Here is a 24,855-nt window from a genome sequence, read left to right as displayed (position 1 = left end):
CATATATAAGGTGCTAACTTATTAGTTGTAGATATTTTTACAGCTGATATTACTCGGTATACAGTGTATACAGTGTGGGCCCTGGAGGGAAACTACCTTAAATATTTAAGCTGGCTCATTTTACTTAAAGGAGACATTCCTTTATTTTTAAAAAGAAACATGCAGTTTTGTTCAAAGATTTTCTAAAACTCGCTTGCCTCGCCCGGGACTCGAACCGACTAAAAATTACAAAAAATAAAATCTCGCAATTTTATTCTACTAGTCGATACAGTTAATGTTAATGGTAACATTTCTACAAGTTGGGTCTTACACTCGTCTGTCGTACAGTCACCTGCAATAACATGTTACACAACGAAGGCAGCAAAAATATCTGACACGATCTTATTTGTAGAGTCATAAGAGCGTGTCACATATTTTTGCGGCCTTCGAAGAGTAACATATTATTGCAGGTGACTGTACAAAGTATCCATAAAATCTAATATTTAGTACTCAATATTTTTTTAGACAAGCCAAATTGAAGAAAAAAAGAAAAAACTTTTAAATAAGTCACAGGCGTGTCTCACTCCGCAATTTCGTCGCTTTGCTACAGGTAGCTAAAAATACATCCGTTCGACCCCAATTTTGGGGTTTGCCATAAGCCGCGCGTGGCGCTGTCGCCACCTAACGGCCATATCTGTGCTGATCGTAACAGACGCGTTTTGTTAGAGAGTGAGTCTTCTGTACCTAGTACTATTATTTATTCTGTGGCCAAACTATACTTTTTACCAACCCCCTTATTTCTTGGGTAGATATATCGGATTTTTTCAAATTTGGCCTTGCAACACTAGTAGTCTATGGTAAAAAAATGTCACTGTCATTCAAAAATGTCAATGTCATGTTTATATAAATAACAAAAATGTCTTGGAAAATTCTTTTATTCTAATTTCTAAATAATGTGGCCATTCTCGCATATTTAACATATTTTATTGCTTAAACATCATAATAATCTGACTATAAATCTAGAGAATTCATTCCCTATTCCTACGTCAGGAAACAAATGTAATTAGTTACATAAGAGTAAAATTAAATAAATAATGATGTCGTCGAAGTATAGGATTCTATGGAATACCCTATCAAGAATTAAATTTAATAAGAGATTTATACAGAAGTGTATTAATGTACCATTCCCTAAAGTATTACCCAAACAAACTGCAATACCATGTACTATTGGGTTCTCTCTGTTCACTTGGCTAGGATTTCAACCAAAACTTAGTGCTGAAGATGAGCTTATTCAAACTATCAAACACTGTGTACTTTTTATTCAAAGATTGCAATATGATAAGGCTGAACAATTACTTCACATTGCATTAAGGCAGGCCCAGCAGATGAATCACAAAATGGGTGTAACATACATCTATGATGTCATGGCTAACTTGGCATTGGAAAGAGAACAACTAGACAAAGCCAAGCAGCTCTTTGTTGCAGTCACACAAAGAATAATGGCAGATGGAGCTAAAGAAGATGATCCTAGAGTTGTACATCTTAGTATCAAACTGGCCAGAATCAGCCATTTGAAAAAAGAATACTCAACAGCTCAGCTGGGTTATGATTGGTGCTTAGAAAAGCTACACAAAGCTATGGGTATAAATCCTAGTGATGACACTATTAAAATGCTTGCAGTAGCGGAGGACTGGTGTGGAAGGTTGTATGTAGATTGCAATAAACTTGAGGAAGGCTTGAAATTGATGGTAAATTCACTTGAACATATGCAGTCAGTGGGTGATGTGGGTCAGGAACACTTTGTAGTGCAGTTGAATGATATTGGAACAGTTTGTGTCCAGTTAGGAAGGACAGATGAAAGCATTGCTTATTTTAAACGAGCTATAGAAATAGGAAAGCAGTTACCGGAGATGGAAGAATTAGGAACAATGTATGTTAATTTAGGGAGGGCTTATTTGAAAAAAGAACTGGTAGAGGAAGCCAGGAAGAGTTGCGGGTATGGGTGGAAACTGGGGGTGCAGGCTAACAATAAAGAAGTCAAAGAAGAGGCTGAGGAATGTATCAAAGAAGTAAGGAGTATGATGAGGTAGAATTGTACTAGGAGTTGTGGAATTCTACATTTGTTACAAGGATACCTGACATCAACTGTAATTTTTATAATAAATTTTGCTAGCTGTCAAAATAACTAATTTACAATAAAATGCATTTATGCCCCACAGTTAAACACAATTACCTCACGCAAATGCTTGCTCTGTGTGGACCCAGCTATTGAATATTATATTGTATTCCAGTATTGGCTTACGAAAATCTTGATCTAGGAAAACAGGTGTGTCCTGGACTAAAAATTCTCATCAAATTCAAATGTTGTGTTAAGTTATTAAGAATGTATCGCAATTTAAAATAACCAATAATGAATTTGTTTGTAAAGAAAACAGTACATCATCTAAATACCCAATAATTTTGTATATACATAACCTAGTTATATAATTAATATTTGTAAATAAATTATGTAAATAAAAAGCATAATTATAAAGAGAAATTTTATTCATTTGTTTATCAATCTCATTTGTGTGTGTCACAAAAGTGAACTTAATGGGTCATAATTCATAATCACAAAGAAAAAAAAAATTGTGACACATATTATAAATAGAGGGCGGAGTACCGGTGGCAAATTTCACACAAAAGGTATGGAGTCGTTTTTATAATTATTATTTTAGGCTTGAATAATAAAATTATTCATTTACCTAATGTACTTAGTATGGTATAATGGCACCTACTCGTAAATTGGAAGTAAGTACTTAACACTATGCACTAAAATTCCGATAGAAGAAAGTTTTCTGGTAATAGATATAGTTAGGACTATTTTAAGCCTCCAAGGAAGTGAAACCGTGCGAAATAAACTCGAATTGGTTCTAGATAGAAACCCAGATGCTGACGAATTAAGGAATATGATTACAATGGAAAATTATAAACAAGTCCTTAAACATGCAACCATGACATCGGTAGATGTAGAGCGATCGTTTTCCACTCATAAATGGATCTTCAATAAATTAAGAAACCGATTCACTCCGAAAAACCAGGAACATGTGGCCATAGTCCAGTCATTATATAACATGGATACGCACTTAAGTGTAGATTGTGAGGAGGACCTCAAACACATAATTCCAGTCCTCAATTGTGATTGAATGGTCTTGAAAATAATATATCGTTTGGCAGGTATAACTTCTTAGTCTAGTATTTAGTACCTAATGATAATGTTCTGATAAGAAAACATATTATTATGTATTATAGATATTAACAACATATATTATTACATTATATTTGTATGCTCGTAAGATAATTTCTATAAGTTCCTGAAAATTATTATGCAAAATTAATCATTTATTCGTTATTTATTTAATCATAAGAATACTTAGGCGACTCCATACATTTAGTGTGAAATTTGCCACCGGTACTCCGCCCTCTAATTATAAAGTTGAGCATTTGTTTCGCCAATCATGCTAACTTTCGGGCAGAAACGGCGAATTAGTTCATAAATGTAAATATGGCCCTAGTTTTAAATTAATCTTACAAAGTAAATGCATTGAGAGCTAGTGTTATTTAGCACTTTCTTTGGAGACGGCGAAGGGCTCTGCGACGACTTCTGCGCGGCTTTCGACAATCACCACGTCCTTGACGGGGCGGTCGCTCGCTCCGGTCGGTGTCTGCTCGATCTTACGCACGATATCCTGTAACAAGTCAGTGGGTCAAAAAACATAATCAACGCGTTTGATCTGCAAAGGGACTAACACAGTGGTTCCTAACCTTTTTAGTCCGGTCACCCCTATGACTAACTAGGGAACCTGATTTTACCCCTCCTCCCAATGGTAATAAAAAATAAAACGTGTACGTTTGTTGTATTGTTTAGGTTAGCTTATTACCCCCGTGATATACCAGTTTTACCCCCAGGTTAGGAACCACTGGACTAACATATACATAGATTGATAAACACATTAGTTCACATTACCTAGTCTCCTTTGCGTCGCACAGTCGTGTAAAAATTTTTTTTTCAAAAGTTATGGACACTTGGAGTGTAATCTTTAGTACCGACCTCAATGTAGAAAGTACATTGTCGGAGCGTTTAATTAGAAACCTACACAGCAAAGTTTTTGTTTCTCAGCCTATTATCACAATAATAAAGAATTATCTCCGCGCATAATTGGGAAAAGCAAGGTATAGCATTAATTTCGTTGTAGTCTTCTACAGTACTTTTTCAATTGCTAAACAATATGCTGTGCTTTATGAGTCAGTGCCGATATGCCGTCCGTCGAGCCAAGTGGTCTTGGCGATGGTGATGATGAACTGAGAGCCATTGATATCCTTGCCCCCGGTGGCCATTGACAGTCGGTACTATTGCTATTATCAACTACAGCAAGTAGTTGATAATAGCAATAGTATTTCATACAGAATGGTCACGCTGCCTCATCCTAAATGGAACCAACCACGTGGCGGGAGTTTGACCGAATGAATACTAGTGATCTCGATTGTCAACGCGATGGTATTCAAAATGCCTGTGTATAATATTAATTAGGGCATACTGAAAATTCCTGGACTGGCCACTTAGAAAAAATAAGTCGTCTCATATATCAGAATCCAGAGACTTTCAGTATGGCCCACGTATATCAATCTTCTGCTCCCTTACCATGCCCTCCAAGACCTTCCCGAAGACCACGTGTCGCCCGTCGAGCCAGGTGGTCTTGGCGGTGGTGATGAAGAACTGCGACCCGTTGGTGTCCTTGCCCGCGTTGGCCATGGACAGCCAGCCGGCGCCGTAGTGGCGCAGCTTGAAGTTCTCATCTTCGAAGCGCTCGCCGTAGATGCTGCGGCCTGGAGACGAGAAATATGTTTTAAATCTATTGTGTACTGAGCAGCAGCGGGCGTGGCTCACTCCGCGATTTCGTCGCTTTGCTACAGGTAGCTAGAAGTAAATCCGTTCCACACCAATTTTGGTGGCTAGCCAAAAGCCGCGCGTGGCGCTGTCGCCACTTAGCGGCCATATCTGTCCTGATCGTAACAGACGTGTGTTGTTAGAGAGTGAGTCTTCTGTACCTAGTACTATTATTTATTCTGTGGCAGCAGTACTGATACCTTAATTCCGCTACTTGACGCTAGATGCCGACTACGAAAATAATAGGCGTTTTGGTAACAAAAACTGATGTATGGAGTTAGCACTCTATGCTTATTTCTCTATGTAAGTACCAAGTATTGTGGCTTGTCGTAAACCCCTTTACGATTTACGATAGCTGGCGCCTCGGGGTTCGCGTACCACTCTTTAAGAACCTAAAGACCCCTGTACACAATGGGCCAGCGCCGGCCAGTCCAAGGGACGCAGCCATGCGGTAGAATGAGATAGCAATATCACTTGCTCCCTCTAACGCATAAATGCGTCCCCCAGACTGGCCCACGCTGGCCCATTGTGTACAGAGGCCTTTAGATTAGCCCATTAGCCTATATCAAAGACAATCCTATATTTAACGAGTAAAGTTAAATCGGTTAACGGGATGAATCCAGTAGCTTATTTATATATGCAGCTAATAAAAATCTACAGTATTAGGTATTTCATTAATTTCCCGATACGTTTATTTACGAAACTATTAAATCAATCCTTACCTTGGCTATTGATTGATGAAATCATAACTATGATTTCGTAACACATCGTTAGTAAGTTATCGCAATTTTGCAAGTACATTATAGGTAGGTCTATATATAATAACTGGGTTCCTATACCTTCTCGATAACTAATGTAGCATAAAGCCTTATCCGGCGGCATACTAATTGGCTGTAAACTATTAATAACCAATAAAAGGAAACGTTTTCGCGCGTACAAGTTATAATTTAATTTACTCGTAATTAAAGCTGTTAAGCTGAGTAGTTTTTAACAGTACAAAAGGTAATCACGGTTCATATCCCGGTCGATATAAGTCTAGTTTTTAGGGTTCCGTACCCAAAAGGTAAAACGGGACCCTATTACTAAGACTTCGCTTTCCGTCCGTCCGTCCGTCTGTCTGTCACCAGGCTGTATCTCACGAACCGTGATAGCTAGACAGTTGAAATTTTCACAGATGATGTATGTATTTCTGTTGCCGCTACATAGGCTGCCTTTTATATTTCGGGATTTGAATAAACTAGTGCTGCCATCTGCCATTTGAGGTTATAAACATGTAGTTTAACATTTTGGCGGCAATATGTAGAAAAAAAAAGTTATGACTCGACCGTGTTTTGTTTTTAATTGTCATTTGAAAAAATATCGCAAGCGAGCGATTATTTTTTACAATTTTCGACGCGGCCTCAGTCAACAACAATGCATGGATGAACTTTTTTCGACTTTCGGAGATGAAGCACCGTCAAGGACGAGTGTTTATCGTTGGTTTGCAGAGTTTGTTCGTGGCCGTAGTTCGCTTGTGGACGAGTTTCGCGAAGGTCGTCCAAAATCAGTGGTTGTTCCGGAAAACATTGACTCTGTGCGTGAATTGATATTGCAAGACCGTCACGTGACTTATCGAGAGATTGAGGCGTCCTTGGGCATTAGTGGGACCAGCATACAAACAATATTGCATGAACATTTAGCAGTCAAGAAAGTTTGTTCGTGATGGATACCACATAATTTGACCGGTGCTCAAAAACAGGCTCGCGTGGATTGGTGCAAAGAAATGCTAAAAAAAATACAGCGGCGGGGCTTCGAAACATGTGTATGATATTGTCACAGGTGACGAATCGTGGATCTACTCGTATGAACCGGAAAATAAACGGCAGTCGACGGTGTGGGTCTTTCAAGGTGAACCAAATCCAACAAAAGTTGTTCGTGCACGTAGTACTGCAAAACAAATGGTTGCCTGTTTTTTTGGAAAAATGGGCATATTGCAACCGTTCCCTTAGAAAAATGTAGAACAGTTAATTCTGAATGGTATATAACCATTTGTTTGCCAGAGGTGATTGAAAAGGTCAGGGAAACCAATCACCGCAGACGGATTATACTGCACCACGATAATGCGAGCCCCCACCAGTCGGCACAAACATCCGCCTTTTTAAAAGCTCAAAATATCGATTTAATGGGTCACCCGCCGTATAGTCCTGATTTGGCCCCCAATGATTTCTTTTTGTTCCCGCACATTAAGGACAAACTGCGCGGTCAGCGTTTTTTAACCTCTGAAGCAGCGGTCGTCGGCGTTCAAAACGCACGTTTTAGAGGTGTCCCCATCGGAGTGGTTGAACTGTTATAAAAACTGGTTTACCCGAATGAAAAAATGCGTAGACCTCAAAGGAGAATATTTTGAAAAACAATAAAGCCATTTCTGTTAGTATAATGTTGTTAATAATTTCAAATCCCGAAATATAAAAGGCAACCCTCGTATAACAACAAATACTAAAAACAGAATAAAATTAAGATTTAAGTGGAGCTCCCATACAGCAAACGTGATTTTTGACCAAAGTTAAGCAACGTCGGGCGTGGTCAGTACTTGGATGGGTGACCGTTTTTTTTTTTCATTATGGTACGGAACCCTTCGTGCGCGAGTCCGACTCGCACTTGCCCGGTTTTTTAATACACTTCAAAGGCAGTTTATTCGTCAAGATCCCACTGGAGGGTTCCCACCGTAGTCATTAAATAGTACATTACGATACAAATGCAAATAGGAAATTCGCAACGAGTGGTTATAAATTAAAACACAACCGAACAGAGTGTTTAAAGTCGACACGAGTAGCGAAGTACCTATTCGCACATGTATCGTGCAACGTTTTACAGTACATATGGCCCTTTAATTTATCGACATACGCCCGCGTATTGTGCCAATTACCACAGTAGGGTAGTAAATTAGCACCATATGTACTGTAAAAATTCATACAGTTATGCTCCCCAGTGTTGCCAACTCGGATTTTGAAATAATGCTAGACTAATGTCTAGATTATGCCAAAATTATGCCAAAGATTTTTGAAACACCTATGCTAAAAAAATGCTAAAATATCACTTGAATTTAGACACTTAAAACACATACTTTTTTCAAATTTACCGACTTTTTCTACTGACATGATCTGCTTGACCAACTTTATATAGTCCGTTGACGTCCATCCGTCCACAAAAGTCAAAATTCATATGAAAATATGAACCACATAAGGCGATGGCGCATATTGTTGCTGCCAAGTTGGTGCAAACTTGGCTTAGACTAAATTATGCTAAAAAATATGCCAGATGCTAAATGGAGAATTTTGGTGCCAATGCTAAAGCGAGTGAAAATATGCCAGATCTGGCATCATTTATGCCAAGTTGTCAACACTGATGCTCCCTATCTGACAAAATAAAAATAAACGTTTGACAGTGGAAGGTCCCGGATTTTGTTGTCGCTGTCTAATGCCGGCTACATACGTAACGATAAATCGTTGCGATAAAACTGTGCAGATAAATCGAACCGTGTGAATGACAAATCGTTACGATAATCGACAACGATTTGTCATGCAGAGTTTTATCGCAACGATTTATCGTTACGTATGTAGCCGGCATATTCTATGCGCTCATGACACGTTCTTTTTCTCGCTCAGCAGCCTGTGCCTTTATGACTGCTCGGAGCATAGACTTATAATATATAAAGACGGTGTCTCAGCGGGCTGTCACTGTTGCCACTTTTGTTTAGTGTACGATTAACAATGAGGCCCACGTTGCTGTAGCCATGTCGATAAAGTCATATCGATAAACTATCGACATTTCCTGCAATTTTAATTTTACTTCAAAGGCTTAAGGATACCTAAAATGACCAAAAACGCTTTTATTCTTTATTGTGGTTATCAGATCACAATTTCATAGTCACGCCCCAGCAGGGAACCAAGGGAAAGTTCAGATATTTAATTAAAATACATAAATACCTCCTAAAATAGGTGTTCCGCAATAATTGAATTATATTATTATATTATAATATATTCATTATCCATTAGCATTTCAATTATGTTTATGTTTAACGAAGATATTGAAGCTTCAATTAATCGCTATTTCGTTCCGCTGTGTAGCGTTTATCGATATGTAACATGATTAAAATCGACTTTTGACATCCCTAAAAGAGCACACATATACGCTTTTACGCACACATACACAGCCTGGGCGCATCAAGAAAGCCAACACTTGATTTGAAGTCCACCTTGTCAACAGTATGGTTGTCCTTTTTTGACAAACGGCATTTTAAAGGAGCGAGGAGAGAGAAATGATACTAGTAGCTGCGTCGTGAAAGAGAACAGAAAACGTTGGGCCCTTGGCTCGGAGCCTCGGAGAAAGAGAAAGCCGAACGCGCCCGAACATTTGATGGCTCTTCTACACGATGGGACCACACCAAGGGACGTCGTATTTATGCGTTAGAGGTTAGAGGGAGCAAGTGATATTGCTATCTCATTCTACCGTATGGCTGCGTCTCTTGGAGTGGCCGGCGCTAGCCCATCGTGTAGAGGAGCCATGAGTCAAATATCACTCGTATAACAACAGGAAGCATATAAGCGTCCTCGTAAAGCAATGTTTTGAGTGAGTTGAGCATGAAAACATTGTAAACAATAGGGTTCAACAGACACATGATGCACCACCAGACACTTTGTTGACAGAGAAACCATTATAATTAGATTTGTTTATTTTAGGCTTTGCTTTATATTTACAGGAACTCGGTTTCTTTGTTCCAGTTGGAAATTAGCCAATCTCTCGATTTCATATTACGCGCTATTCATTATTTTCTAAGAATGCATGTGTTTTTAACTTTTAACATCCAATATCAAAAAAATTTGATTAAAATTATTAAGAATTCCGTATTAAAGAGAATAATACCTAATTAATTACAGTTGCTCATAAAGCGTGGTGTTTCACGAAGGTTTAGCGGGACTGATGGTGATGTACCATGTACCATTTTTTTCCCTAGGGGGCCTAGGGAATTATATACACCGTGAAATTTTAGTGGTTGTTTTCCCGCGGCAGGGCGATTTGCTATCGGTAGTACTTTCGAATTATGATAGACAAACTTATAAATAAACTGTTTTCCAAAAAAAAATATTACAAAAAAATAACCTAAACTCGAACAAGCGAAAAACAATAGTAGAGTCTGGCTACTGAAATTTTACCTAAATGTTTGGCGGGAAATTCAAAAAATCTTGGGCTGGTCACACTTTGCGTAGCAGGAATTATAGTTTTGATACTAGACAATATAATTGATATTCTGTGCACAAGTAAGGTACCTAAGGAAATAAGTTAAATAAACGTTTACGTCCACTCAAAGTCAGCTCACAGAATTTCTACCACTATTTAAAGTACGGTCAACGACAAACACATTTATTTACGTTCCATTATTTAGATTTTATAGATATTTTTCTGAACTTTTAGTTTATCCGTTTCTTTATACACTTGTCCTATTTATGAGACTCAGGAATTAATATATTCACGTACTTAATCAAAGTAATAGGCAAATGTTATAACTAGTACTTAAAGTATCAAAATATTTATAGAGCACCAACCTCCTATTTTGTTTACATTTGGTTAGGAGTTGTAAACATTGCAGTTTTTCGTTATACAACGCTACACGTCGACTTCGCACATTGTCGTAATTATTTAGGAGCTTAAATAATAGTTTGCGAACCTCACTCAGTATAGAAATTATTAATATTATTTAAAATAAATCCCTTATAAACCGCAAACAATTTAAAACAATGACATAAATTGACAACTGAATTTTAGCTTTTTTTTAAATCATAGACAATTGGTGATACAACAACGAAATATCTGTCAACAATTTTACTTCTACACTCCATAAGATAAACAAATAAACATGCACATGTTACTTTTTTAAATTGTGTAACAGGCTAGAATGCTTTATTGTTTGACAACTGAAATTAAAATTTACTTAGACTGTTCCTTCACGATTAACAGTTGAAATAAAACCTTTTTATTAGTTTGATGATTGCCATTACGTTGTGTCAACTTTGGTAAATCGAATAATTACGTCCTCTTCGCTTATTAAACTAATTTAATAACAGATCCTGTCAATGTCATCACTGCTATTTCTAGTAAAATGGATCGACATTACGAATATTCTAATTTAGAGTACGTCGCGATGGTGCAGCTGTATGCTAGGGCTAACTACGACTCCCACGCCGCCCGGCGACTTTACGCGGAACCGGACCATTTACAGTCGCTGCGTCTTCGGGGATTTTAAACCCCCAAGTTCCACACGGACGAACAATTGTCGCCGCAACACAGCGGCTGCTTAACCACGGGCAGTTTCAAACGCCAGCACATGCACAGGGCAGAGGTGATTGTGTATTAAATGTGGCGGATTGCAGTTCGAACAATTATTGTGGTATCGGGAAGTTTAAGTGTTTGTTTAAGTTTTTGATCATTAAAAGCTTGATCTTAACTTGTTATGTTTACTTTTAAGGAGCTGCAAACTAACTGCACGTAAAATGTGTGAAGGAAAAATAAATGGAACTACTTATTAGGTTATTTTGTTTCATTCACTCAAAAGAATTAGGTAGGTACTACTGCAGTGCTACTACTGGTGTTAGGTCACTTTCGAGTTTCGTTCGACACATTTATAAATCTGGCATTTCTTAACATTATTTAAAAAAAAGATTACACGTCGACTGTATATCGATAGCAGAATCATTTCGTGGCGGGAAAACAACCACTAAAATTTCACGGTGTATTTTTTATTTTTATTTTGTTATTAAGTCAATATGAAGCAAGAAGGTAATATCCACGTAATATCTAAGTCAAATATTTACATAAAAATTAGTTTAACTTGCCTGAATTACTGATTTATAGTTCATCATTGGTTGATAATTCATACTAATGTATTTTTTTATGTAATTTTATAAATAATAAACTATATTGATAAAAAAATTTGTCCCTGTATGCAGAGTGGCTTTCCGCCTGTGCTTAAAAATACTCATAATGTTAAACAAATATTTTCAAAATAGCATATTTACCGCCAGTGCCGTCTCCTTTAGTGAAGTCTCCACCCTGGATCATGAAGTTGCTGATCACACGGTGGAACTTGCTGCCCTTGTAGCCTTCACCCTTAGGCTTCTGCGCCAGCTGGTAGAAGTTCTCCACTGTCTTCGGAACAGTTTTTCCGAACAGACCAATCACGATGTCTCCAACTGGTTCATCGCCTATCTTCATGGTAAAGGTGACCTGTTTGAGTTTGGAAATAACATAAAATTTAAATACCTATATGTGTATAATGTTAAGTGATAATTGAGTCATATAGAATCAAAGTCTGCAACATTTTTTTTAATCTTTTTTTTTTAGGGGTTTTGTCAGGCAGTGACGATGTCACCCCCGTAAATTTTATTACCTGTGTAAAATTTATTATTGACGACAGGTCTGGCCTAGGGTAACCCTGCTTATGAAGCAGATGGTCGTGAGTTTGAACCCGTAAGGGCATTTATTTGTGTGAGGAGCACAGACATTTGTTCCTGAGTCATGGATGTTTTCTATGTATTTAAGTATTTGTATTATTATATATTGTCTGAGTACCCACATCACAAGACTTATTGAGCTTACCATAGGACTTAGTCAGTTTGTGTAAGACTGTTCCTATAATACCTATTTATTTATTTTATAAGTTGGGAGAAGTGTCTCTAACTTTTACCCTTTCCATATATTTTATGGAGCAATGCCTCTACTGATAATCCTCCTTTTTGCTTTGCATGTACAAAATTATATACTTTTGTCCTCCTCAGTCCTCAGTGAAAACGATCTGTTGAAGCATTTTAACATTTTTGGACTAATACAAAAAACTTAATCCACCAGTAAATCTTACATGGAATCAGTGGCGTAGTGTGATCTAATCTAGCCGTGGGCGAAATCACATCTGCGAGGCCTTTTTCTTTCGCTCTGCCCAAAAGAGCCTTGCGCAAGGTCTCCCTTAGGGTGCGAGGCCGTGGGCGACGGCCTACTTCACCCACGCCTAGCTATGCCACTGCATGGAATATTATGAATTGGTATGGATGGACTGCACTACAATTTCTATAGAAACAGCACATTGCATGTCTACTACACAATTTCCATACAAGTAGCAGGATGTAGCCAACTTGTACCGACCTTAACATTTCTACACAATTGGCAGTAAATACCAAGTTTGTTTAGATAATTTAATAATGTACCTATTAGAGTTAAATGTTAGAGCAACTCGCTGAGCAAAGCGCTGAAGTAGGACTAACAATGAACACAGAGAAGACCAAGGTTATGTCAAACCACACCAAAAATCTTATACTTGTCCATGGAAAAGAGATTGAATATGTCGAGGAATACACATATCTAGGACAAATTATAACAGGTTCAAACATGACAAGTAAAGAAATTGAAAAAAGAACTGTTAACGCATGGAAAGCCTACTGGTCATTGAGAGACATTCTAAAAAACCAAGATTTACCATTGTCCTGCAAATCAAAGGTATTTGATATGTGTGTTCTACCATGTATGACTTACGGATGTCAAACCTGGGCAGTAACTAAGAAAGATCTCGAAAAATTAAAAGTTTGCCAACACAACATGGAAAGATCAATCATATCTGTAAAAAGGAAAGACAAAGTAAGACTGACAGATATTAGAAAGAAAACTAAAATTAAGGATGTATCAGTGACTGTAAAAACGTTAAAATGGAAATGGGCTGGACATATGGCAAGAGAAGGTAGAAATAAGTGGGATAGAGAGGTGGCGGAATGGTATCCTAGAGATAGAAAGAGGAGAGAAGGGAGACCATTAATGAGGTGGTCAGATGACATCAAGAAGCATGCGGGAGTAAACTGGATTAGGACGGCACAGGATAGAGAGACGTGGAGAGAACTGGAGGAGGCCTATGCCAAGAAGGCAGACTAAAATACTAAAAACAATGACATTAAAATATATTTATTAAAAATTTGATAGGAAAGATATTAAAACTAATATAATGATAAATGAAATGTGAATTTATTTAAATGCAATATGTAATAATTCTATTTTGGTCAATAAAGGCTATTCTTATCTTATCTTATCTTAATAATGTACCAGTTGAGCGAATTTAGGTAGTTTTAAAGCTAGTAGATCCCAAGGGTCTATCACAATAGAAGGTTACTAGATTGGTGTACAAAGGCAGTATCTATTGGCCAGAATTGACTTATTCAATGGTCCAAGGATAGCCCTGATTTGGATCACAGGCCTATTGATAAGATGAAGGGCCCTTTATTACATAATTTAAGTGATGACATCAGTACCAATTCAAAAACCCGTTACCCAAACAAAGAAATTGACGCGTCATTGGCTCCCAGGTCAGCAACCTATTATGATCCATCAAACTCAATAAAAAAAAATTAAAAAACATCAGGCTCAATAAAAAAAAATATTCAGATAAATAGCTTCTGGATTTAAGGATTTATTGGATCACATACCTTGTGTGTCACTTTGGGACCTTTGGGAGCATCGTCGGACCGGGCCACGACGATAAACAAAAACAGGCCTAGGACAGTCGCAAAGGTCCCCATGATGAGAAGAAGTTTGAATTTTCTTCTAAAAATGTTAGCTAATTAAATAAATCACAGCGTTATTTTTAATTGGCTTGGACGCGAGGGATATTCCTCAACTGCCGGCCAAATGACGAGTGGGCTGTTCTTGCCGCAGCCGATACCGAAGCGCCACGTTACCAACGAAACGGAAGCGAATAATACAGCGACCCCACCACCCACATAGCGATCTTCTTGAGATTATGCGGCGCTTCTATTCTAAAATGGCCTTTATTATAATTAGCCGCGAGCTATATTAGCTCGGCCTGCTCGGCCTAAGTTCAATAAAATAATGTCAATGTCATCTTGACAGCAAAGCAGCAAAGCAACGCCATTGGCCATCGGTCATCCAATGATCCAACTGCAGATGAGGTATTGTTACCAGGAATCAAAAAATATATAATAGAATTGTTTTTATTTAAGTATTACACTTATGACCACCGATCACAACTACGTTTTTGTAATATAGATATCATCAGTCTTGCAAAGGCATTCTCCAATCGGGAATCCGTCTGAAATTACAAAAATATTGGAGTAAAGTTGAATGCTAATAATTGCACACGGTGCATATGGTTGGAGTTAACGTGCGGGCTACAGACTACTACGCGTATCGTATGATATGATCAAGCGATAGGCCGGTCCAGAGGGTCTACCGCGAACCACGTTCGATGCGTTGCCTCCCTGTCACACTTACGTACGAATTTACAAGTGCGACAGAAAGGCAACACGTTGAACGTGGTTCGCGGTAGACCCTCAGTTACTCGCACCGCACGTTCTTGTGCATAATTTAAAGAAGTCTAGTTGCGTAGATTTTGTAGGAAGCTTTGAACCTTTATACGGCCGTTTCAAACGCGCAACTGGAGTTAATTGATTTGAAACACAGTTTTAAAGATAAAAAATAAAGTTTTAGGCTTGGCTGTGTCGTATGTTAACTTACAACTTTTTTATCATCTGAATATCATTATATTCTTTCACATCCTCACTCGAGCTGTTGCATCTGTTAATCCATTGTTTTGTAGGCTTTAGTATATCATTCAAGGATCTCTGCTTTGGTTTGGCTGCATTTCTGGTTCTCGATTTATCTTCATCACTTAGGTTTATCTCTGCCTCAAAAGATGAGCCGACTTCTTGAATGATTATGCTCATGTCACATAGACCGCTAAAAATAATATGTAACATGATAAAATCTAGATCTCAGACGGTATCTTAGCACAATCTTAACATGTTTTGTTATTAATGTTTCGTCAATCAATTCAATAACAAAGTAGGCAGGTAAGTATAGATAAGATATGAAATATTTATTCACACAAAATTTCCTAGTAAAAGACGTGATAAAGGACTTTTTAACCGGAAGTCATGGGTTTAATGTGAAACCGAGATCATTGCAATGAGGTCCTATAAAATGTCTTCCATCTTAGCGCGTTTGTCTAAGTTACATTCCCAGGCCTACTGATTCCAAACCCAGGATCAGCATTAGTTACTCTGAACTTAGGTCAACCGATATGATTCTGTTATTGTTTGTCACTAGTTCGGCAGGGCCCATAACCTATTATTCTAATCTCAACAATGGCGATGCTTCCGTTAAGTAAGACCAGTATAAAATTAACTAAGCCAACTCTTGAGATAAGATAGTTATTTCGGTAGTCCAAGAAACACCGAGTTCTTTAGGATTCCTAAATACAAACAGAATCAAGAAAAAGAAAATACCAACTTGGCTATTTCCTCTGCATCGCGGGTTTCCATCGTGTCCAACAAATCTGTGAAATATATTATAGGTAATTCATGCTTCAAGTTAAATTAGCAATGGATTAAAACTACGAGGTACCTAATAACAGTAATAACCGTGTGGAACATGCGGAACGGAACAAATTAATGTTAACCACATTTTTTTCATGACCCAATTTATATTTAAATTATTTCATAATATTCATACTCTTACCTTCCACGTTTTCAATGTTTTTAAATTTTTCTTCACGTTTAAATCGTTTCGATATATCCACATTTATTTTGTGATCCTAAAAGTGAAGATAAATATTACATGTATTAACTTTTTATAAAAATGAGAGGAAAATACAATCGTCTTGTTTGTCGTTTAATGTGGGGCACCCAATAGTTCCAAAGTATGGCATTTTGTGCTGATACTGCTGCTGATGCTGACTGGTTGTGGTAACCACCTATTTTTTTAAGACATTCATAATTATATATATGGCTTATATGGGTATCATCATCATCTCATAGGCCTCCCCCAAAGAGTGCCACAATGACTGGTCTTGCGCCATCCACATCCAGCGGACTTCCGCGATCTTTACCAGGTCGTGAGTCCACCTTGTGGGGGATCTACCCACGCTGCGCCTTCCAGTTCTAGGTTGCCACTCGAGAACCTTTCGGCCCCAATGGCCATCGGTTCTACGGGCAATGGCAATATATGGGTATACTACCTACTCATGTGACGTCACGGACGGTAACACACACTGTCACACTCGCGGTACTTTATTTGATTAAAATAGTAATAGTGATATTTACTTGCATCCGCAGTCACCGGTGTGTGTATCTGTGTTGGCCTTAACTGTGTGAATGTGCGCGATCCGCGCGCGCTTGTGATAGTTCAATAAAATAGATAGCGACTGTTTACTGTGTACCAATAAGTGACTTTTTGCGTGTGGTGGGTAGGTACTAATTAGGAAAATACAACAGTAATTAACTTTGAAACTTTATCTCTTTTTTTTTAATAAATACAATTTGGTACTACGACGGCATACACTTAGAAACTTTTAATAACACCACCGCAATCCAAACATTACATTTTATATAAATTATATAAACACTGCGTTAAGCGCCATCTAGTGGCTCCCGTAGGAACTTCTCAGTTATAATCAATAGCGAGCAAAATGGTTGTCTGCGCCGCGGCTTGTGGTAAACCCCTTGGTGCGACAGGTGTCGCTAAGTGCGGCTGCGGCCAATCTTACCATAAAGCTTGTGTAGGCATGGGACAAAATGCGCGTGTCGCGAGTACATGGGCGTGCCCGGCGTGCAAAGCCACGACCCCTCGGCGTGACAACTCCGACAATACGCCGGTGAAGCCGAGTGGGGCCGGCGAGGAGGATGCGTCGTTGGATCTGCAGCCCGATGTCGCTGAGCAGCTGCGCTTGCTTCGTGGGGACTTCGGCGCTGTGCGTGATGAAGTTGCGGGCCTGCGCCAAGAGGTGGCGCGCTTCAATGAGCTCCTTGGTGGTCTCACTGGCCGTCTGGATGTCCTGGAGGAGAAGGTCAGGCGCCTGGAGGAGCGGCCCGTGGAGCCCGTTGACGGTGAGCCAGGAGACAGATCGCCGTCAGGAGCAACGGTGGAGCTGCAGCAGACAGTGGCGCGCCTTCAGCTGGAGCTGAATGACCGCGACCAGGACGCGTTGCTCTCGGACCTCGACATCGGCCACGTTCCGGAGACGAGGGGCGAGAACGTTGTCCACACGGTCACCGTCCTCGCGGCCAGGTTGGGTGTCGCCTTGGAGCAGCGCGACGTGGTGTTCGCCGAGCGAGTCGGGGCGGTGGGCCGGGCCGGGGAAGGGGATGACAGTGAGGCCGGAGGCCGGCCGCGTCGCGTCGTTGTTAGGCTGGCGCGGCGGCAGCTGCGGGACGAACTGCTGCAGGCCGCCCGCGTTCGGCGAAATTTCACCTTCTCTGTTGACAACCTGCCGGGCCCCCCGCGTCGCGTTTTCGTCAACGAGCGCCTCACACGCACGAACCGCCTCTTGTTCCACAAAGTTCGTGAGTTGTGTAGGCAACACCAGTGGAGGTTCTCGTGGACAAGGCGAGGAAGAATCTATGCCCGAGAAGGAGAAGGAAAGTCGGCTTTTCCTATTCGCTCAGAAGCTGACTTAGCGCGTGTTTTTGGAGCCAGCTCCGTTTGAGGTCCGGGCGGCCGTGTGTAGTTTAGCTTTTATTAGTTTAATGTTTTCTTGTTTCGTATCTCCACTGTGGCACTCCAATGCATGTTTAGTCATCTCAGATAATTATTGTCGGTATATGAATATGATACATAAGTCGTTTATAATTTGCAGCATATGTTATCAATGTCAGTCTGGTACTGTTATTATTAGGTCTGTCAGCGTGGTGTCAACTGTCGGGTGGTCTGGTACATACATCTGTTGCTATAGTAAATAAAACACTTAGAATTGGTTTGTACAATGCGGGTTCTCTTGGCACAAATCATGACAATTTCATAGCGGCTGCTACTCGACAAGATGTTGATGTGCTGGCGATTAACGAATCATGGTTAAGGGCGGGCGAAGAAGGGCGGGCACCGACACTTCCTGGATACAGCTTCCGGCATATTCCTAGGCCGCAGGGCGACCGGTCCCGTGGTGGGGGCGTAGGATTTTATATTAAGCGACATCTCAGGGCTCGGACCTGGCCTCATCCAGTTGACCCGCTGCATAAACTGGTGGAGCAGATGTGGATCACTTTTGCTCTCAACGGAAGGAAGCTAGCAATTGGTACGGCATACCGTCCACCTTGGATGGATCTCCAACTGTTTTTAGATGCTGTAAGTGATTCAATTAGTTCAATGCGTAGCTACGACAACTTAGTTTTACTAGGTGATTTTAATATAAATTTATTGAATGGCACCGACACAAAAACTACTCAATTTAATAATTTTATAACTTGCTTTGGTTTAACACAATTAGTGTCGCAGCCAACACATTTCACTGACACCAGCCAGACCCTGATCGATGTTGTCTGTACGGACATGCAGGCCAATACTACAGCAATTGATCATGTGGGCTCCCTGTATGGTCATTGCCTTGTTGTCTGTAATTTCAATGTTAAGCGTGAGAAACACAAGCCTTACCGCGTTACCTATAGGCCTCTTAAAAACATCTGCGAAAAAGATCTAGATGTGGACTTGCAAAGCGTGAGGTGGGACTTGATAACAAACCTTGGAAATGTCAATGACATGGTAACAGCCTTTAATCAACAAGTTCTTAATCTATTTGATTTGCATGCTCCTCTTAAGACATCCTTGATTAAAGCCCAATCATACCCCTGGATTACGGACACCGTCAAATTGATGATGAGGTTGCGTGACAGTGCTGCGGCAGATTTTCACAAAAGCCAGAGCGAAGTCAAAAAGATATACTACAAAGACCTTAAGTCTATTGTAAATAAAGCTCTGTATTTTGAAAAGGTAGCATATTTCAAACATAGTATTAATAATAAAATTAATGAACCCAAAACTTTATGGAAAAATTTAAAAAATACAGTGTTGCCTAAAAAGAATAATGAATTACCTAATATATTTAATAATCCTGATACCTTGAACAAACACTTCCTAGATCTACCTGGAACTTCAAGTGTCACTATATCACAGCTGACCTATTTTGAATTTCATAAGTTCAATGACTCTGTTTTCCATCTAGATACTGTTAGTTCTTATCAAATAATTAAAGTAATTAAATGTTTAAAATCGAATGCTGAGGGTATTGACGGGATAAATCTAAACATGCTTACTATGACTTTTCCACACACAATTGATTTCATTACGAGCCTAATAAATACCTCCATTCTTACATCCACTTTTCCAGATATCTGGAAGTTAGCAGTTGTGACTCCCTTGCCTAAAGTATCGAACCCATCTGTGCTTACAGACCTTAGGCCTATAAGTATACTACCTTGTCTGTCCAAAATAATGGAAAAAGTAGTATGCTTACAGCTAACCGCCTACTTAGAAAACAATAATATCCTACCAGATGTCCAATCAGGTTTTCGGAAGGGACGTAGCACTGTGACCGCATTACTCGATGTCTCTGATAACATTTTGGATGCTCAAGACAAAGGAATGTGCACTATTTTAGTCCTCCTCGATTTCTCAAGAGCATTTGATTGTCTCAATATAAATCTGCTTCTTTCCAAATTGAGTTTTTACGGATTCGATCACAAAACTGTAAAGTGGTTTGAAAGCTATTTACATAATCGATCACAAATTGTGAAAGTATGTTGCAGTGACGGATCTTCATTTTTATCCGAAAAAGCTGATATAACAAGAGGAGTTCCACAGGGATCGGTGATCGGCCCACTCCTGTTCATATTATACTCCGCAGATATAGGGTCCCACATCGCGCATTGCAAATACCATATATATGCAGACGACATACAAGTGTATATATCATGTAAGCCAGCTGACATTGACAGTGCTATAGAAAAATTAAACCAAGATCTCACCTCAATAGCATCATGGGCCACAGAAAACTGCCTGTTGCTTAATCCAAATAAAACTAAATACCTAGTATTTGGCAGCAGGCAACAACTGGCTGGTGTCAGTATATCAACCGATGTTATGCTAATGAATACACCGGTTGAGAGGGTGTATGAAGCGCGTAATTTAGGTCTCATAATGGATTGTGGACTACGTTATGAGAAGCATGTCTCCGAGGCCATTAGGAGTTGTTTTTACAAGCTTAAAGTTTTATATAAAATTCGGCCATATTTAAGCGAAAACCTACGCTGTCAACTAGTTGAATCACTTGTCCTATCAAAATTAAACTATGTGGATGTAGTGTTTGGGCCTAGACTTCTTGCAAAGACAAAGAGACTCATTCAACGTGTTCAAAATGCCTGTGCTCGCTTCTGTTTCAATATTCCGTTGAGAGCTCACGTGACACCATTTCTGAACAGCCATAAGATCCTCAAGATGCAACACCGTCGTAAACTTCATTTGGCTTGTCTGCTCTTTGGTGTGCTTAAATATGGTACTCCGCCTTATCTCTTCAATAAGCTTTCTTGTATTAAGCTCCGCGAACGCCGTAACTGTGGAATTCAATTGTTAATGCCACGCCATGCCACAGCAGCGTTTCGGGGAAGTTTTCGCTATGCCGCGTCGAAAGTCTGGAACAATATACCTCCGCCTTTGAGAAACCTGCAAAGTATTCATAGCTTTAAGTCAAAGATTAAACTGTATTTACTTAATCACCAACTTAGCCAAGAAACCTACAGACTTGATACCAGCTGCCTGTAGTTTGTTATTTTACTTATGCTTACCTCAAGTGTTTTGTTCCTTTGGCCTGACAAGGGTTCATCATTCCTTATACGCCATACTTAGTAGAGTGCTGTTATGTTAGTATTTCGTACATTTTCGTAAATTCGTCATCCTACAATGCTGTTTTGCTAATAAGCTAATCTTACAAGATTTTTTAACGTAGATTTAATGAACGCTCGATATTGATTTGGTCTGACATTGCTTTTTAGTTAGTGTAGCCACCGTTGGCGCTAGTAGTATATACAGCTGTAATGCTCAGCCAAGATATGGTCGGACCGGATCGATACAGCGATTTAGAGCACGATGCTTGTTTTATGTATTAATTAATCTTAATTGTAAATAGTCATTATGTTGTATCTTCTTGCTGTGTAACTTTTTTTTTCTTATTTAATTAACTGTTGACTGTATGTTATTTCTGTCTTTTTTCTTCTTGTTTGTTACCTTCCGTGATTCTTCTCACTTGATGGTCTCATCGGAAGATCAGCGCTGGAAGCCACCAGCAACATGCTGAGATGGGGCCATTTCGTGGCACTTTAATCTTATTTTGTGTTTTCTTTTATACTATGTACTGTTCCGATTGTTTGTGCTTACGAATAAATCTATTCTATTCTATTCTATTCTATTCATTAAGGAACTCCTAAGGAGCCCATCAGTCTCATCAGTTTCAGTTCAAAGTTCCTATCGCCACTGTCAGTTTTTAAGTCAATAAAATATTATTGTTATTGTTACAGAATAATGAAAGTAAATACAAGCTGGAATACTCACGTTATTGCTGTATGTATGGTGAGATTTTGACAACATCCTTTTATTTTTCTTCCACTTATTCAAGGCATTTTGCTGTTGTTCTCTTAGATACAAATATTTACAATACCACTTGCAATGCGAAACTATGTCATCTTTCGTAGATCCTGTAAATTAAGAGCGATTCAGAAAAAGTCATACAAAGGGGTGATCCCATGGTGATACATACACATAGGTATTTTTAATTTAAGATAAGTACCTGTAATTTTCTCCAATATTTCCGACTGAAAATCTTGGTATTGATCGTGGTTGTAACATGTAAACTCCTGAGCATCATTTAATGTAATATCATCATGGAATTTGAAATACTTCTGCCAAACCTGAACGAAGACGTTATGGTGATATTCATTCCAGCCTCCGTAACGATTGGGACTGCTCATCATGAATTCTTGAAAATTCTGAACTTCCTAGAATTTTATGAAAGTAATTTGTTGAAATTGGATAATTTTATAGCTTTATATACTCATGCTATGTGGGTTTATTTATCAATGTACTCGTTTTAATGATTTTCAGCGGTGCAAATATCTAAAACTTAGGTAAGTATGTCCGTTTTGCGTCCAAGATTGTAGCAGTGTGAAAGACGTCATTGTACTCGTTTCCGAGGTTTTCGGAGTGCTAATCTGCCGATCTTTCAATTTTTGACCGATATTTATATCGCTAAAGGTTAATTAGCGTCCATATTTAATGTTGTGGAATGTGAATACATGCAATGTATCGCAAAGACTATAGAAGACATTGTTAACCTAATGAAATGGTTAGAATATTTCTGAATATTCACATAAGTAACCCTTAGTACCCATAAATGAGTTGGTGACTAAAGATACATGCAGGGTGGTCCAACTGCATCACCTTGTATACTACAGTTAAAATAATTTACTTACCTTACATTTAAATGGAGACTGTATCATTACTTTTACAGGACTAGGTACAATGTGGCTGAACGGTTTAATTTTAATCTTGGGTTTGAACGTACAATTTGACTGCTTCTTTTCAACGTCATTTAACTGAAAATAATAAATTATCTGATAGAAGGAGTTTCCTGTTTATATTCCCATAATATCTGGAACATTGTGGTGGGATAAACCAATATAGTTTGGCCCAGGACTGACGCATTTCAGAAATAGACAGAGTGAATCATACTGTCCTTGTCTTACGTTAGTACTAGCACCTAAGGGAATGGGATGAGTATAATTTTCCTGATTCTTGTTCTTATTGACTGACAAGATGTGTTTGCCAGACTATAGTTAATTAGTTACCTGTTTTCGTAGTTCCTTCTCCTTAGACGTTTCCGAAGCTAATTCAGATTGAACATATGTTTTGAGTAGGCGTATTTTCTCATCCAGCTTAACTACGTCCCGTTTCATGTTATCAATGTCTAGAATTAATAATTAGGTAGGTAAAGTAGTTTTAAAACACACAGTGAATTATATACAGGGTGTCCCATAAGTGACTCGTCACTATACTAACTTCGAGACCTTTCCTAGTGCACACTGGCACTAACAATGTTAAAAACCGTCAAAATTCATGAAAAACCTTAATTTGACAATAACTCGAAAACCGTGCCGCTTTTACTGGGGTCATGTTAAGTTGGTTTGGGTCCTCTTGACCTGGTCTTCCTCCAGTGTCACTGTGACGTGTCACTTATGGGACACCCTGTATATAGGTACAGCCAGTAGCAGACGAAGTAACCACAGGATTTAGGGAGTAACTTTACTTCAAATTATCTATCCGATTAATATATTATAGGTACAGGTGCCAGTTCTATTGAAGTCCAAAGATTATTAACTATGATTTTTTCAAACATTATTAACTTTTTTACACGTTCTACATGCCACATGATGGTAAACGTTATTTACTTACCGACGCTAGTTAACTTTTCTTCAGCCATAGCTTTTAGTTCCCCAAATATGTTTTTGATTTCTGTCAACCTATTTTTTAACTTTCCTGTGTAATTATTTAATTCTACACTGTAGAATATAGGAAGTTCGGAGTTGCTTCCTTCAATTTCTTTTGAATTTATTTTATTAATATTATTCATCAATAAGTTTTCTTCTATTTTCAATCTCCTAAGTTTAGCAGTAACACTGTTCTCAGTGTTGTCGGAGGAGTCGTCTGTTAATGAACTGTTTGAAGAGTCCCTTTTATAACTCATTGTAAGTATTTGCTTTAGTTATGTATTTAAAAAAAATAACACTATACAAACAGTTATTCAAGTACTTATTAGCGTTGAGATAGAACTATCGATCTAACTTTTAAGTTGACCGCCATTGTCAACTGTAACTATGCTACCATTTCCTGTTGTATGATCCAAACTACGGACCAAACATTTTACCAATTACTTTAATTTTTTCGAAAAAAATATTTTATTGTGATAATTAAAATAATATTGATATAGGTCTACTATTTACAAACTTATTTAAAGCACTTATAATAAAAATATAAGTACTCATGTGCTCACGTGCTACTCACGTTGATACCAGCTTTTACAATTTAATGGTTTCAGAACATTC

The 24,855-nt window shown here is 38.7% G+C and overlaps 3 protein-coding genes and 1 long non-coding RNA gene across 4 annotated transcripts in view; 2 read left to right on the top strand and 2 right to left on the bottom strand.

Annotated features, from left to right (window-relative positions):
* LOC134671882 (uncharacterized) overlaps positions 1 to 24,855 on the top strand; it is a 274,843-nt gene that overhangs the window by 231,838 nt on the left and 18,150 nt on the right. The gene's annotated exons all lie outside the window — the stretch shown is intronic.
* Positions 881 to 2,518, top strand: LOC134671842 (tetratricopeptide repeat protein 19 homolog, mitochondrial). The gene has a single exon (XM_063529694.1). The coding sequence runs from the start codon at positions 1,074 to 1,076 to the stop codon at positions 2,067 to 2,069; it is 996 nt and encodes a 331-aa protein (XP_063385764.1). The 5' UTR covers positions 881 to 1,073; the 3' UTR covers positions 2,070 to 2,518.
* LOC134671850 (peptidyl-prolyl cis-trans isomerase 6) lies at positions 2,506 to 14,665 on the bottom strand. Its single transcript, XM_063529702.1, has 4 exons — positions 14,404 to 14,665; positions 11,959 to 12,166; positions 4,661 to 4,845; positions 2,506 to 3,707 (listed from the first exon to the last, which is right to left on the bottom strand). The coding sequence occupies exons 1-4, from the start codon at positions 14,494 to 14,496 to the stop codon at positions 3,576 to 3,578; spliced, it is 618 nt and encodes a 205-aa protein (XP_063385772.1). The 5' UTR covers positions 14,497 to 14,665; the 3' UTR covers positions 2,506 to 3,575.
* LOC134672312 (coiled-coil domain-containing protein 112-like) lies at positions 16,157 to 24,600 on the bottom strand. The gene is made up of 7 exons (XM_063530208.1): positions 24,206 to 24,600; positions 23,602 to 23,720; positions 23,227 to 23,349; positions 22,545 to 22,752; positions 22,310 to 22,452; positions 16,454 to 16,529; positions 16,157 to 16,271 (listed from the first exon to the last, which is right to left on the bottom strand). Exons 1-7 carry the CDS (start codon positions 24,495 to 24,497, stop codon positions 16,204 to 16,206), a joined length of 1,029 nt encoding a protein of 342 aa, XP_063386278.1. The 5' UTR covers positions 24,498 to 24,600; the 3' UTR covers positions 16,157 to 16,203.

The sequence above is a fragment of the Cydia fagiglandana genome, chromosome 16, assembly GCF_963556715.1.
Source record: "Cydia fagiglandana chromosome 16, ilCydFagi1.1, whole genome shotgun sequence".
NCBI classification, from domain to species: Eukaryota; Metazoa; Arthropoda; class Insecta; order Lepidoptera; family Tortricidae; genus Cydia; species Cydia fagiglandana.
The sequence above is the reverse complement of the archived record's forward strand: the minus strand, read 5'-3'. Positions and strand labels throughout refer to the sequence as shown.

What these genes read in the sequence shown, in the direction of transcription:
- LOC134671842 (XM_063529694.1), top strand. Translation starts at nt 1,074, where the DNA reads ATGATGTCGTCGAAGTATAGGATTCTATGGAATACCCTATCAAGAATT.
- LOC134671850 (XM_063529702.1), bottom strand. Translation starts at nt 14,496, where the DNA reads ATGGGGACCTTTGCGACTGTCCTAGGCCTGTTTTTGTTTATCGTCGTG. An exon ending in GTCCCAAAGTGACACACAAG is followed by an intron (nt 12,167 to 14,403) that starts GTATGTGATCCA and finishes AAACTCAAACAG; the next exon opens with GTCACCTTTACCATGAAGAT. An exon ending in TAAAGGAGACGGCACTGGCG is followed by an intron (nt 4,846 to 11,958) that starts GTAAATATGCTA and finishes TCTCGTCTCCAG; the next exon opens with GCCGCAGCATCTACGGCGAG.
- LOC134672312 (XM_063530208.1), bottom strand. Translation starts at nt 24,497, where the DNA reads ATGAGTTATAAAAGGGACTCTTCAAACAGTTCATTAACAGACGACTCC. An exon ending in AGAAAAGTTAACTAGCGTCG is followed by an intron (nt 23,721 to 24,205) that starts GTAAGTAAATAA and finishes TATTAATTCTAG; the next exon opens with ACATTGATAACATGAAACGG. An exon ending in AGTCTCCATTTAAATGTAAG is followed by an intron (nt 22,753 to 23,226) that starts GTAAGTAAATTA and finishes ATAAAATTCTAG; the next exon opens with GAAGTTCAGAATTTTCAAGA.